The sequence below is a fragment of the Rousettus aegyptiacus genome, unplaced genomic scaffold (assembly GCF_014176215.1).
Source record: "Rousettus aegyptiacus isolate mRouAeg1 unplaced genomic scaffold, mRouAeg1.p scaffold_m13_p_4, whole genome shotgun sequence".
Lineage (NCBI taxonomy): Eukaryota > Metazoa > Chordata > Mammalia > Chiroptera > Pteropodidae > Rousettus > Rousettus aegyptiacus.
Genome location: NW_023416307.1, coordinates 42,375,299 through 42,391,342, shown reverse-complemented (window position 1 = coordinate 42,391,342; position 16,044 = coordinate 42,375,299). Strand labels below are relative to the sequence as shown.

At 44.5% G+C, this 16,044-nt stretch overlaps 1 protein-coding gene across 5 annotated transcripts in view; it reads left to right on the top strand.

The window, feature by feature from the left end:
- The window catches only part of DGKG (diacylglycerol kinase gamma), a 186,233-nt gene that overhangs the window by 113,460 nt on the left and 56,729 nt on the right, over positions 1–16,044 (top strand). For all 5 annotated transcript variants that reach the window (XR_001598790.2, XM_016159730.2, XM_016159733.2 and 2 more), the window contains one exon: positions 10,237–10,327. Coding sequence is in view for 4 of the 5 variants with exons in the window: in XM_016159730.2 (XP_016015216.2) it covers positions 10,237–10,327 (91 nt within the window). In the remaining variant the exon portion in view is untranslated. The remainder of the gene's footprint in view (positions 1–10,236; positions 10,328–16,044) is intronic.

Genomic DNA, 16,044 nt, shown 5'->3' with positions numbered 1-16,044 from the left:
CGCCCCGACAGTTCCTAGTATCTGGCCTTCTTTGTTCAGGACCCAGGAAGTGGCCTTCCTCCACGAGAGCTCAGTTCCAGCAAAGTGGCCTGCCTTCTCCCGGCATTTAGGGCTTACATTCTAATCAGCCGTCCTCGCCCACCGGGCTATAACTGTCCCCACCTTCCTGCGTTGATGGGTGTGTGAATGCTGGTAAAGCATAGCTCAGAATCAAAAAGCTGCAGGACACTCCTCAATATAAAGAGTCATTACAGAGCCTTAGAGATACAGGAGCCCATCTGCCTCTGCCCCTTCCCGGCCGGGTGTGCAGGGTTTCGTTTTGTCCCAGTGCTTGACTTTGCTCTCTGAGAACTGTGAGAGCAAGCTTATTCAGAGCCCTCTAGCCTCAGCCAAATAGGCCTGAAGGGGATTTTCATTCCACGAATAAATCTTCAAAGGGAGAAAGGATTGCTAAAAGCAGCCAAACACTGAGATTTTTTTTTCTTTTTGATTGGGGGAAGGGAGATTTTTTCCCTTGGCAAGGACAAATAGTGACTAGAAAAACACTCTAGAGACTCAGGCCTCAGGAGAGGAAAACCCTAGCTGCCTCACCAGCTGTCTCTCCTGAGGGTCACCCCCAAAGTAACAGGACAGTGTAGTGGCATTCACATCACTGCAGCAGCTCTCGAATTGGGCTGTGGGGCTTTGAAGAGACCCTGTGGCTTCAGAGAAGCAGTGTCTGTGAGCACGAGTGGTGACAGTGGATGGAGAGTCTCAGAGAAGCTCCCTGTTTCGGCCTGCGTGTGTGCCTGCACGCGCACATGTGTGTCCCCGGGTACTGCAGCGGGGGAGGATCTGATTTCAGACTTTGGCAGGCTTTGTGCTGGAGGCCCGCCCTTCGGAGGAGATACTGTCAGGTACCAGATGGAATTCGGGAGAGCTTACCAATGGAGAATATGTCCGTCGTCCATGGAAACAAACATCAATTGCCTTGTGTGGAAGATGAGGGACACTGTTCTGAGGGAATAGATCCTCTGGAGCCCAGACTTACCCTTAAAGGGGTGGAGAGGCTCCTCTGGACGTGAGGCCGGTGGGTTTGGTCCTTTGTTACTTTGGGGCAACAGTGGAGACCAGAGACCAATAGGGAGGCCCAGAACTCAGACTCTGTGGCGAAGGGTGCCATGGGGTCCTGAGCAGCCAGGGCCAACCAACCCAGAGCTGGCTGGGATCTCGTGGCCATGCCCACGGCCTGTGCGGTGGCTGTGAGCCAAGCCAGCCCACAAGCAAGAATGAGAATGGCCCACAGCTTTGCAGTCAGCTTTGTGGCTCTGGCTAACTTCCATTTCTCTCCGATGTCTCTGGGTCATAGCAACAGGAGCCACAGGGAGTGGAAAGGTAAAGGATGAGAACTGCAAGTTCAGAGCTGGGGTTTGAATTCCAGTCAGTGCATCATCAAGGACTGGCCTCAGTTTTCTAATCTGTATTGTGAGAAGGATATGGAATAGTGCTTCCGCATGCGCCCTTGTGCTATCAAAGAGTGTGCTGCTTTTTATTCATTCTTCACGAGCCCCCACCATGGGAGACATACCGAATAAGATCTCTGTTCTAAGTAATAATTCATTTTTTCATTTTTATTATTCAACATCTATTTTCCATTCAATTAATGCCTCTGGTTACCAAGAGGTAATTGATTTAATTCCATTTCATGCAAAAAAAAAAAAATTTAACCCACTAGTTAGCCTATGCAGCCTTAACTGTAAGTAAGGACACATATACCGTTCCACATTAAGAAATGTTGACAGCAATGCATGGACTCCTTTTATGCTTTGGAAGATTCTTTGCAACCTGTGATGTCCTGGTTGGGAATTCCTGGAGCCCAAAGGCCCCTTGAGTGCAAACAATCTGTCATCTGTGATTTTACAGGTAATTTTTCACACATGAAAATGACTGAAACGTCTTCATAGGTTGGTAAAAACGATTCTATATTTGTACTATAAAATACACGCTAGGCAGGTTTCTCCCTCCTTTCTTATCCTGTTTTCTTTATCCCCTTCCTGAGCTCTCCCTTCTTTTTTGTCCCCCTTGTTTCTGCCCACCCTCTCCTGGTCTCTGGTCTCCAGTCCTCCTTTCCATTCACTGCCCTAGATTTTTCTGAGTGCCATGAACACAAGTTTTGTCCCTGGTATTAAAAAAAAAAAAAAAAAAGCCAGGGAATACCTTGCCCCCTGAAGCTGAAATATGCTGAGCCAAGACAAATCTGTTGGCAGGAACAGTGGGCATAAGAGTCATGCTCAGAGAACAAACACAGCTATTTATAAAACCTCCTTCCTGATTGCTGGGGGCTCACTTTCCCTCGTACCAAAGGGCCATTGCCCCCACCCCCCTTGGAAAAGATTCCTCCATCCACAGCTCCGTGCCTGAGGGTCACCGAGTGCCCATCCCAGTGAGCAGTGAGAACGAGGGACAGCATGCAGAGTGGATTAGATGTGGTGACAAGCTCTTCGATGGGCCAGGACAGCTGGTCGTGCGGGTGACACAGATGGCCCCGGCAGCACCTGTGAGGTGACGGTCACAGACCCTTACAGGACTTGATACCCTGGCTTTAGAACTAAGCTCACCTGCCTGGGCTTTATTTTCCTTTTTAAACCTTTGATCTAAACTTTGGTTAACACAATTACTAAACTTCCAAAGGTATTTGGGATTCACATAATGTAAAACGGTAACAGATGAGGTATTCTTGATATTATTACTAACATTCATCATTCAATTATAATTTAACTTGGCTGTCATTTGTCCTTTCTGTATTGCTATCATAGCTGCTCGATTTTGCTAGATTATTATTTGCCTTAATAACCTCACACTAGTCTACTATCTTCACCAGTAGCAGTAATAATATCACCAATAACCCAGAAAGCCCACAGAGTAATAAGTGAGATCATTTGTTTTGTTTTTTAATTAAGATTAAACCTTATGAAAATTTATAATTACTGTACCAAAGTAGCCTGTTGCCTAGGCATAGTTTTCCCCAGATGTGTAGCTTTTGGCCTATACGGTATTCTTTTAAAAAGCTAAATTATTTGCCAACTTTAATAGTCAGATTTTACATGAAAATACATATTTCTTCTCTTTTAAAAATGGCAGCCCTGGCAAGAGTTGGGCCCATACTCCCATATGCTAACAGGTGAGGAGCACATGGGCCCTCCCTTCCTGTCCTGTATCGTGTCATTTCAAGTTGTTCAGGGAGCTTGGAGAAACCTTAGAAATCAGTTATTCAGGGACCTTCACTGCAGGATGAAGAAACTGAGAGCAGGAGACCCCTCTCATGGTGTCACTTGCTAGTGTGTATGAGAACTGGGGCTGGATGGTGAGTCTCCTGCCCACTGGCCCTCATGGTCTCCCCCATGTCATTCCGCCCCCTCAGCAAAACACAGAAGCCATCTTGTGGGCAGCATCTTTTTCACCGCGCTGACACAGAAGGCCCAACTGACTGAGTCATGACCCACTCAGAGAACCCGATTATCAAAGTCCAAACCACAAAGAGGAATACCTTCACTTCAAGGGCACCTATGTCTCAAAATAGCTGTAGTGTCCTCTTTGTAGCCTTCGAAACCCAAAGAAATGTTCTCATGTTTTGATGACTTCAAAGGTATATTGATTGCCCTTAAAACTTCCTAGATTATCAGCAAAGGGCCATCAGAAGCTCACTGCCTTTGCTGGTAAAAATGCCCAGCAGCGAGCTTAGTTTCACTTGTGGCCATCCTTGAAAACAGGCTATTCATAGGCTGTCAGGATGATGACTGAATCCAGCCCTAAATTGGTAACAAATATAAAAGAATGTTTTTAATTAGCCTCATTTTTCCCTCATCTGTCAAATGAAAGATTAAACTAACTAGTGTGCAATCAATGTTATTTTCTTATAAAGCAAGGAGAAATTAAGAAAACTCAGAAATAGAGTCAACACTCGGTGTCACTGCTGCTGTTTTCCACTCTTCCATGTGACATAGAGTCCCTGGGAGCCCAGATGAGGGTCTTCGGCCTCACCTGGGTAGTTTAGAGCCTGACGGTGAACCTAGGAGTTTTGTGGATCTGGAAATCACCCTCAGGACTACTGGTTAAGGATTAGTCATCTCCAGGTGAAAGGTGATTAAGGAAAGAAATGGTGGACCAAAAAAAATAAATAAATAAACTCAGGAAGTGAGATGCAGAAAAAGCATTCCAGAAGTCATTAAAACATTGTTACTTTTATTTTCTTCAAAAAATAATGACTGCCTGGGATAGAGCCCCACAGTATTTTTGCCCTCACCCAGGGATTGTGTCTCCTAGCAACAAGAAAGAACAGTTAGTGAGCACTTACCTTACATTAAACACCTGCTTTGCATTTGCCACATGAGCTTCACAACTTTGATGGGCAGAGAATAAGATTCTCATTTTGTAAAAGAAGAAATGAAGGTTCAAAGCACTTAAATGACTTGCCTAGCCAGTAAGTGGCAGAGCTGGTCATGAACCCTAGCTTCTCTGATTCCAAATGACATTTTCTTGTACAACTAAAGAAGAAATAGGCAAGAACCAATGCCACATGCAGCAGTAGCAGTCCTCCATCAAAGGCTAAGAGGAAAGTGACTGGGAAACATCTTTAAAAAAAGGACACTGGCATCCAGATTCTGGATGGCAGGGAGAAGGGAAGCTATGTTTCCCACCTCAAATTCTGGGGTATCACATCCCTATGAGCTTTTACCAAAGGCTTTGGAAAGGTGCCAATGTTAGAGCTGGTAAAGAAAAAGGAAGAAAAAGAAAATGAGGCAAAGGGGAATTCACTTCGATCTGTGAATTTCCTTATTTGCAGTAATAGTGCCTACTGATAGGGTTCTTCTGAGAATGGAAAGAGATAATATATGTAAAATGTTTTGCAGAGCGCAAAACTAAAAGGCCAAAGCCTCCCTAATGAGAGAAAGCCTCCAGATCAACAAATAACCTGTCAGCACTCCATGCCGTACAGACCTGCTCTGACAATGGAGATAGAACCAAAGAATCCAGATTACTCCTCTCTGGTGTCTCGGTTTGCAATGACAGTAGGCTGGGAGTTTGGTTTCCTTCCTAATCTCCTAGCAGCTGAGAAAGGGGGCAGCCAGTAACCCAGAGAACCTGGTGCCTCAGATAAGCCTGCCAGTGAAGTCCTTGGCAACAACACCCCAACATATACAAAGAAAGGTTCTGTCTTATCTTCTTTTATGTTGCCTGGCCTGGAGCTGACCTCCACTTCAGGGCCCACCATTAATGGCTAACCTCAGTTACACAGTGTTCTGGGAGCCACCTTACCCAATTAGCCTTTATCCTAATAGGAATCTTTTCCTTTCTCTGTCTACCCCTATGGCCCTTGCCTTTGCTTTCAACAATTTGGTGGCTAGAACAGAGGCAATCAAACACTGCCCCTTCATACTATTTCAAACAAAGGCTAATGGCTGTTTTTCTGAGTAACCAGATAAGTGACCTTCATTAGGAAGAGAATACTTTGGTTATTGACAAGACATCAGCAACATTCAATCAATAAACTTTTAATGTGTATAGGAGATGTAGGTCTTCCGTAGACTAAGACCTGTTATAAATGATTTTTCATGTCTCACTTCATATTTATAACACTCTGCTAAATATTAGCTTATTTTATGGGTGAAGAGGCTCAGAAAAGTAAAAAATTTGCTCAAAGTTACATGACCCATAAAGGGCAGAGTCCGAATTTGAATGAGGGTTCCTTGATTCCATTCAGGGATGTTCGCATTAGGCCACAGTGCCCTCTTATTACGAGTGGCTGAAAACGACCCATGTTGAACCTGAAGTGGGGGGTTCCTGAAGAGTAATTTATGTTTGTCTCCCAGCTCTCCCTGTTCCACCCTATGTTGAGGATAATTTAAAAGCACTGCCTCTGCCCCGTTTCTGGGTGAACTGAGAGAAAGAAGGGTGCAGGGTGTCCGGGAGCATCTGGTTTTGCCAGGGGTCAATTCTGGTCTCCCTGATCTCTGAGACTGTGCATATTCAAGACAAGGAGTTTCCTGGGACACATCTGATCAATTCCTCCAGGACTCCTCTGGGCACTGAAAATTGGGAGGACCTGACACTCCATCAGACAGCGTTTCCTAGGATGCGATGCAACTGCTAACACCCCAGGCCCATTTAACAACCTGGTGAAGGAGAACCACAGCAGTTTAGTAAGTGTAATAAGAGCATACACCACCACATGACACTATGTGTAAAAGCGTGCTAAGATGGGGCTGCAGAATAGCAAAGCACAGCTCTGATGTCAGACAGTCTGGGTTGGGTGCCCCCTCTGCACCTAGTTGCTTTTGAACCTTAAGCAAGTTACTCACCTCCCCAAGTCTTAGTTTTCTTACTTGTGGTGATAGTATCTACCTATGTAAGCTCTGTAAGGGCAGAGATCCTGGCTCTCTTTTTTCTCACTTATCTCCAAGCTCTACACAGTGCCTGGTAAATAGTAGGGCTCAGTAGATGTTTTATGGATGGGTGGATGGATGTTTGAATAGATGGATGGGACAAAAAACAGAAGTTCTGTCTTTTAATTACAAAGAGGGCTGCCTCTGGAGAATTGATCTCCTGTGCCCCTCTCTCAGTGAATGGCATCTGGTATCTGTCATACTATCTAAGAAAAAAACTTGGGTGTCATTTTGAAGACTCTTTTTCACTAACTCCTTACAACCTATCAGAGCTGTGAATTCCATCTTCTAAATTTTAGCTTGTGGATCCATTCTCTTCTCCTGAAGTCTACTGTCATGACCTTTGTTCAGGCCTTTCTTAATGCTCTCCTGGATTTCTATACCACCTCCAAACCATCCTCCAGGCCTCCAGTCTGTACCCACCCCTTTCAATCCATTCTCCACACTTGGGACAGAGTGATCTTTAAAAAGCATAAATCTGATCAGGTCACTACTGCCACCAGTCCCTTCCACCCCCAGTGAAGAATTATCCATGACACACTATAGACTTTAACATAAAGCCCAGACACCCAATTGTGGCATCCTCAGCCTTTATAATCTTGCCCCTGTCTGGGTCATCAGCCTTATGTGGCCAATACCCCCCACCCCCACCTTGAGTTCCATGTCCCCTCTCTCTTGTCCTATGCTATTGCTTGGGCTTCTTCCTCTGCCTGGAATGCTCTTCCTCCACCTTCTCTGTTCCCTTCCACATCCTTCAGAACTCAACCCTGGCATCACTCATCTAGGATCCTTTCTCTAACTGCCCCTGGTCCAACTAAGAATTGGATGTCCCTTTTTTTAGGTAGTCTCAGCACTTAGTGCTCAGCCCATGACCCTACGGTCTATTCCTTTTTCTGTTCTTCTCAGATTCCTGGCTCATGGAGTGCTTTGTTTTGTTCTTCATTGTACCTAGTACACCCCCATCTAGTCCTGGCATAATGAACGTTTCTTGAATTAATAAATACATTGTTTCACACCAAACATGCACTTTCCCAGAGCATATTTACAGTCAACAACTTTGGACAATCATCGGCTAGTCAAGATATTTAACCAAGGATTAGGGTGTGGTCTGTGACTCTGGAAAATCTATGAGGAACATGTTTTTAATCAAAAGCCAAGAGATGTGATTTTTCAGTCCCAGAAAAGTTTTAATATATAAAGTCTATGGCTACACAAGCTGATCTGTCATTTTTGCCTTACTACATTATCCAAGTATGACAACTCAAATAATAGCTAATAAGTAAGTGATTAACATTCTTGATAAGCTTACTATGCAGCAAGCATTATGTGAAGTGCTTTGCAATCATCTCAGCTAATTCTCTCAACTACCGTTGGAAGCAGAATTTTTTTTATTATCTCCATTTTACAGAGGAGGAAACCGAGGCTTAAAAACTTGCCAAAGGTTACACATCTAACCAGCAATGGAGAAGTAGTTTAGTTGAAGCTCTCAGTCATTCTGCAATACTGACCTAACCGACCTCTTAACCTTATTAGATCATCAGAAGAGCCACTTCTGGACAAAAATAGCTTGTGGCTTCCGGTAAATTTTATTAAAACTCTAAATCTCCTGGCAATAACTTTCAAAAGTCATGATTCAGACCAGCAGCGATATTTGAAAATGGAATCGCAATGTAGGTCTAACTACAGAGATGCTCTTGCTGACAGAGAGGAATGTTCAACCTTGACCTTTATGACAATCTGTGTCTTTCCAGTTACTGGGTCTTTTGCCATCATCAAGGCACTGACCCTCATTTTATCCTCCCTGAAAAATCCTCTCTTTCAGGTTTAATTGGTCGTCCTCATCTTTGATAATCATTTCATTGAGATCTAGAGCAATGTTTCCCAAAGTGCTGACGACTGACCACCTGCATAATGATCACCTGGGCACTGATAAAAATGCCTATTCCTGGGCCCCATCTCACAACTATCACAGAGAATCTCTACAGATTGGAGCCCAGGAAGCAGCATTTTAATCACATTCCCCAGGAAATTCTTATGAATACTAATGTTTCAGAACCACAAATGTAGTCTCCAGATGCTCACAAGTCCAAGTGTGGTCCCTGAACCAGCATCAGGAGCTTGTTAGAAAACAAGGAATTCTTAGGCCCCGATACTGAACTACTGAATCACAACCTGCATTTTAATGAAATTCCCAGGTGATTCAAATTCACATTACTGTGCATGCAGAGAACCAGTAATCTAAAACTGTGTGTTTTCCAACATTTTTCACATCATGGCATGCATAGAAAACGAAAGTATTTGTTTGGCATACAAATGAGAATGCCCGCTTTGATATAGGGCTCAGCCTGCCCCAGACCCCACCTGGCCACCCTGAATGCTGAGGGCATTGATATCTTAGGCATACCTATGCCAAAGCACACTGGTTGGGAAGTACTGGTCTACTTAAAGTATACCTAGTTCTTCTAACTTTCTTCATAAAACTTAACTCCCTAAATCCTGCTCATTCTTATTTCCTTCATGATTAATCATTTCTTTCCATGCATGCCAAGAGTCAGAAAGGCTACTTCCCAATCAACTAGGTCTTAGAAATCTTCATGAAATGGAAGAGCACAGTCTCATCTTCAAGTTCTAGGTGGCCTCTTTGAGAAATGGCAGAGAGAAAAAGGTTTGCTATTTTGAAGAGTCATCTGCTATGGCCTAAGGAATACTAGGAAGAAATAAGAGCCTTCTTCCCTCTGAAGAATGCTCCTTTCCTCTTAGTTCACAAATCTGAGGATGGAGAATCAGCAACATACAAGGTAGATTCCTCTCTACTGAAGTATGTGCCAAGAAGAATGTGTAATTTTGTTTAATCCTTCCTTAGCAAGATATGCCAATTTATAATCTAGACAGGTGTCTCTTCTCTTAGCCAGCCCCCGACAGTGGGATGACAGTCGGAATTGAAGGAATGGAATACCTTCAGAAACACTTCCTGTTGAGACCATCTGATCACAACAACCAAGTGTTAGGATATACCATATGACCTTGCAAACCCCCCAGCTCTATGGGAACTCCATTGTGTTTTCCCACTAAGGAAAATGTTGAAAATTTCAAAGCTCAAAATAGTGAGCTCTTACTTTGAAGCAAATATGACAAGGTCTACCCCTAAATGAAAGATGGTTATAGTCTAAGCAAATACAATAGTGGAACAGATGGGAGGAACTATTGCTACCAGACAATTCACTTTTTTTCTTCTTTTTCCACTTTGCCTGCAAATCTCTTTCTAATTCTCTCCACTGTACTTCCCTCAATCAAAACATAGACAAAGTAGCACATGTTTTGGCCAGTTTATTGTGGGGGTATCCTTAGCTCTGTCCCAAGACTGTATATCCCTCAAGTTTCACAAGGCTGTCTGATTTTACCTTTGTACCTCAACTTTATCTAAGAGAGGGCTCTGCCTGAAGTCCTTGTGTATTAGCAGTAGAAAGGACAGTGACCAGAGCATACCGTCACTTACCACCTCTGGTTGATTTTTATAGAACTCTTCCCTTAATCCAGACACGGAAACAAGCAGGCCTTTCTCCTGCTCTGACCAGGAGGTTCAGAGATCAGTTGGCAGCTCATCTAGAGTAGCCCTGACATCTAAGAAATGAATGAGTTTTTCTCTAAGTTCATAGCAAAAACAGGTGGTAAAATATTTCCATCCCTGATTATCTGATTAACAAGTACTGAAAAAAGAAGTCTGGGGAATGCTGAGAGCTTGGGCCTCCCAGGCTGTTTTACATGACCATTTCAAGTGCAGAATATTGAACCATCTCTTTGCTTCATGGTCCAGGATGAAGAACAAGCTATGGTACTTTGAATTTGGCACCTCAGAGACATTTGCGGCCACCTGCAAGAAACTCCATGACCACATAGAATTGGAGGTAAGTTTCCAAGTAAAGAGAAGGCTTCCTGGACCTTAGTTCTACTCCTGGACTGCCACACCCACTCTCAGGATATGTCCCCTTAGGTCCTTAAGAGGTGATCCAGACTGTGGTTCACTTATTGTACCTCTATCCTGTTCCCAAAAACCTTGACAGCCTTACTCAGTGGAGGCTCTCGTTGCTGCACCAGCCTTTCTTAGTCTGCCCAGGGAGTCCTTAGAGCTCTGGGGCCTAGAGGCCCAAAGGACCTAGGGCCACAGTTTATTCCCACCCTTAGTCCTCTCCTCACTGCAGACTTGCAATTCCTCCTTTTTATAGAGGAAAAGATTTAGTTACCACAGGGAGAGGAGCTGCTGCTGGGGTAGAGGCAATGTCTCAGCCTGGTAAAAGTCTGGGAACTGGTGGTCAGAGGGCGGCAAGGGTAAGAAGTACGGGAGTTAAGGCCAGAGGTGACCAGACATCCCCCAGCTCAACCGCCTCAGTTTTCACAGCTGCTTCAAGGAGATGACTGCTAGGCACCCAGGGTTGGCTTTAGAGGTGTGCAACCTATACAGTCTCTCAGAAGGGCCCTCAGTTTAATACTCATCTGTCATTGTCTTGAAATTCTTGATAACTTTTTTTTACAAAGGACTCTGCATTTTCATTTTGAACTGGGCCCTTCAAATTATGTAGCTGATTCTGTTGGCGCATTCGTGTTTTACTAACTCCTCCAGCACTTGTAGCAGCCTGCCTTAGACAATTTGCCTATCAGCTTCCCTTCCCTGGTTGAGAAGCTGCCCACCTCCCGCCCCCTCACCCCACTTCTGCTACATTGCTCTAGTGAAGTCGTCTCACTGATATAAGACAGTCTCCTTGGTCTCTGACCACCTGAAAACCCAAACATCTGTGCACAGCAGCTCCATCTCTGCTATCTAGGACCTCAGGCCATTGGTTCCCTTGCCCACAGTCTCAGCTACCAACCCCACCTTCCCGTGGGAGTCAGGCCTGTAGTCTTGTGTTCACTTGAGAAAAACAAGTAAAGGGGGCAGCCAGAGTTCAGCCAGGATGGGCTCCTGCTGGCCCACTGGCTTTGTCCCTAAGCCTGCATTAGCAGTCAAGTGGGGCCTGGGCATCCCTAAGAGAAGCAGCAATTGGCCTGAAGCAGTGTGGGAAAGCCCCACCACTCCCTGCCGGAAGGGAGCCTGCGCTCACAGGGAGTTTTCACAAACAAAACACAAAGCCAGAGATTCTGTGCTTCTATTGGACTCCTCTGCCTGCCTCCCTGTTGGTTGCTTGGGTTACCATCCCAGGGTGGGAGGAGCCAATCCAGCTAATCCCCTGAACTTTTTGCCAGCTCACTCAGAGTGGGCAGAGAGGTCCAGGAGCATCTGAGAGTGTCACTGGGTGGTACCACCTATACCTGGGAGAGGATGAGGAGCCAGTTATCCTCTGTTGATATGCAAATCCATTGCTTGGGGGCTGCAGAGAAGGAAAAGAGGGCTGGGCTGGAGACTGAGCATGGCCAACAGAGATATGTGTGCATTTTTCCTGTTGACATGTCTGGCTGGCAGGGTCTCTTTAAATATACCCCAAGTGAGGGACAGCCCTGGCCTAATGACTGCCAGCTGCAGGCACACAGCGACTGCTTGTTCTCTCTGCAGCTGGCCTTGAAATTGTGCCCAGAATAGAGCAGCTTCGTCCCCCTGCCTCTGCGGTCTGCCCTCCTGGCTCCCAGCTCCAGGCTCCAGGCTTCAGGCCAGCCTTACTGATGGCCCTCTCTGGGTCCAAGACACAATGGCTCTTCCTCAAGCACACAGCAGGCTGGTGGCCTGGTTGCTAAAGACGCTGATGGTTTCTGCAGGGGGTGGGTTGTTCACACTGTGCGTTGTTGGGGGCTCTGGAGAACACTTCCTGTTTTCCTTATCTCCCCATAATGAGTCTTTTTAGTACTTATTCATGAGCATAAAGGAGGGGGTGTCATGTGACAAGTGGATCCTGACAGCCCACAGGATTGGGACAGGCATCATTTTTGCATCCAGAGAGCAGTGGATGGATGGTCCTGTGCTTTGTGATCCAGAAGGGAAACAGAGAGACAGAAGGGGTTAAGGTATGTGAGTAGCAGAGGTTAGGAGGCTGTAGAGCACCGCAGGTAGATGTGAGGGCATCAGGGGCCTCAGGAAGAGCAGGAAGAGAAGCTGTTAAGTGACCTTCTAAATGTGGCCATGTCACACCACAGCTCAAGCTTGTGAGGACTAGCATACTCATCAGTTCAAGGCCAACCATCCTGAGAGTAACTCCAGACAGATGTTTATACTACACATCATTGTTTCTAAAACTCTACAGCAGCCTTTATTCCATAGTCACATGACAACCCTGTGAGCTAAGTAAGCCAGCTATTATTATCCCCATTTCATGGAAAAGCAAGCTGAGGCACAGAGGTTTAGACAGGTAAACAGAAAGGAGAGGAAAAACAAAAAGGTCAAAAGAAAAAGTTACATGCTTTGACTGCCTTCCATAATGTGTCTTCATTTGACACAATAATCCAGTGAGGCGAGTACTATTACATTTTTGTAAAATGAAGAAACTGAAGCCCAGATGCATTCAGTAACTTAACCAAGATTTCATTGCCGGAAGTTGGTAAGAGAAAAGATTCTAGGCCTCCTGAAATGAGTTTAGCTTAGAAGCCAGTAAATAGTGATGTACCTAACAAGTGCTAGAAACTCAGTGGATTCAGCACGGATACACTGTTTGTTCCTCCTTTATTGAATGTGAGACCATTTGGTTCCCTCTCAGCTGAGGCAGCTGGGCAGATCTGCTGAGAAATGCTTTCAAACAGAAGACACAGTCCTCCTGCTCATTTGAGGAAGGACTAGGTTCAGTAGGGGCAGTAGGTGAAAGAGAGGAAAACTGCCTTAAAGTTTACGAAAGGTTGTCCTACACATCATCCCATTTTATTTTGATCTACAGACCATACAGGGCAAATATTAATGTCCTCACTTTATGAGTGAGGAAACTGAGGCTGAGAGGTTCAACAACTTGAGATAGCACAAGAAGGTAGAGTTCGGGGAAATAGTAAAGTCTATTTAGTTTCCTCATGTGTGTGTGTGTGACTCACTGGTAAAATTTGAATGGTGAAATTTAAAGCTAAAAGGGGATTATGCAAGGAGGATCTCTATTAAAAGCCTCTCACGTAGAATCCAGCCTGTTTCTCTGAGGCTAGTGCCTTGTTGAGAAGGACTAGGAGACTTAGTCCCTGCTCCAAAATGAAGCTTACAGCCCAGCTGACAGAACACACAAGAATTAATATAGTAGTCACTTAACTAGTGCTAAGGAAACTGGATCCAGGGGTTCTGGGAAGCCACATGAGCCAAATAACTCTGGACACTGTTTTGGGGTCTCAGCGGCACAAACAGGGGAGAAGGTGACTCTAGATCTACTGCTCACCTGCAGACAGACACTCGGCCAGGGCTGGCACAGTGAAAGGAGCCTGGCCCAGACACAGAAGACATAGGGGTTAGCCCTGTTCTGCAGTTAGGTTAAGTAACTTGCTGAACTGTGTGTGTGGTCCTCAGTGTTCTCATCTATATAATGGGCAGAAAAGAGCTTTGCCTACTTCCCAAGGCTATTTATTTAGATTAAAGCTTTCAGGATTTTTTTTTTTTTTTAAGTAACTGGCAATGGTGCTAAGCACCTCACAGCTCCAAGTGGCAGGTATCATAATCACCTTTCCAAAGAAGGGGATAAAAGCTGAGAGAAGGCAAGAAGCTCACCTGAGGTCCACAGCCTATGAGTGGTCTACTCCGGATTCAAATACAGATTTGACTAAAACCAGGGAGTTTCAGGGCAGTATTGGTACTTCAATCTAGACAGAAATTCTCACAGGTATAGGGTATATCTGATCTTCTTTTATTCACATACTTTTATTTATTTTACCATTTTAGCTAACATTAAAGGCAGGCATGAGATTTTTACATTCATCAAAAAGAACATAAAAAAAATATTGCAAATGCTTGCCCTAAATGCTTCCTTCACCAGAACACAGAGGAAGGCCTGTGAAAGCTAGTGCTATTCCTGGAAAATAGGTGCTCAGTAAATTGTGATCGGCTCTAATTAAGAAGCCACCAAGTCACCCACATGACTCTCATCACATGTGGTCTAAGGCTGTCTCTCATGGTCTCTCAAAGCCCCTGACTTCTCTTCCCTTTCGAAGCCACCCTTGATGTTCATTCTAATCTGACTTCACCTGAATAAACAGGTGGGGGATGGAGTGAGGGAGAGACACAGTGAGTCACTTCCCCACCCCACGCCCAGAATAGCCTTGCAAAGGGTTTCAGATGTGATCGTAGTCAGGTGGAGCACACCAGGCAGGCTTCGACTTGAGCACTTACTTTACGTGCTGTGGAAATTTTTCATTTTACTGGCTAAAAATAAAAACTTCCAAAATTCCTTGATATTTCATCTACTTTAAAACAATGTTCACAAGGGAAGGCGAGCCAGCTCCAGTAATATGAACCTCTGAATGGGGAAAAGTAAGTCCAAATTTGGAAGCTGCTCAAAAAAATCTGTTATCAAGTATATTTTAGGAATCTCTCTCTGCACATCAGTTCCCCTCTCAACAAGGATTTAAAAAAATACTACAAAATCTTGAGAACAGTATATTGAATACTCCCATTTCCCTCTCTTAGAATTGATATTTGTCTATATTGTTTTATTCCTTTCGAGCATTTTTCAAATGAAGAAATAAATTACAGATAGAACCGAGTTTCCCCACAATCCTTTTGCAACTTGCCTTTTTCGCTCATCATTACATTCTTGAGCTCTCTCCGTCTTGATGTTGATAGGGCTACTTTGTTATTGTTAACTGCTCTGTAGTGCTCCATGAATACCGCGCCATGATGAGGAGGAAGAGCAGAAACGGGAACTCTCAGACACGGCTGGTGGGAACATAAGCGGTGAACCACTTTGTTTGGCAATATACGCTGAACTGGAAATACCTTTGTGGACAGTATGGCCCAGCTGGTTCTTAACAACCTAAACCTAGAGAGTTTGCTGCACTTCAGTGAACTCACAAGAGGATAGGCATGGAGGCGCAGTGCAGCACTTTTTATTACAACAAAATTGAACCAACCCAAATAACTATGCTATTCTAACACTTTAATAAGACGGTGTGAGTGAAAGTCCTAAATGCCACTGAATTATACACTTTAACGTAGTTAATGTTGTGTTATATGAATTTTATCTTGATTTTTAGAAAATTTAATTGTCCTAGGCACAGCGCTAGAGATGTTTAATCCACATCATGATAAGGGCCCTGTCTAATGGAATCGTGAATTCTAAAACTAACATTTAGCACAGCCATGTGCATGTAAAGAAGCTTAATAATGAATCTGATTACTTTCAGATTGGGCAGATACCTTTAGCTACTCCTATCCAATCAAGTGCCGTTATTTCTCAAAAGAGAGAAATCAAGGACTTTACAGGTTAAGAATCTTCACCAAGTTCACCCAGCCAATCAGTAGTGGAAGAGAACCCATGACTCTCCAGCTCCAGCTGAGGGCATTGTCTTATTCTGCCTCGGTATCCACCTGTAATATTGCACTCTTAAATTGAGAGGATGAGATCTTCAAGTACTTTGGCCTCTTCTGGTATCACCGAAACCTTCTCAGTTTGGGCAGGTAGAGGCTTTCAGAAGCAAGAGTCATGAAGGTGGGAACTAGCCAGACACTCAGCCCATCAGC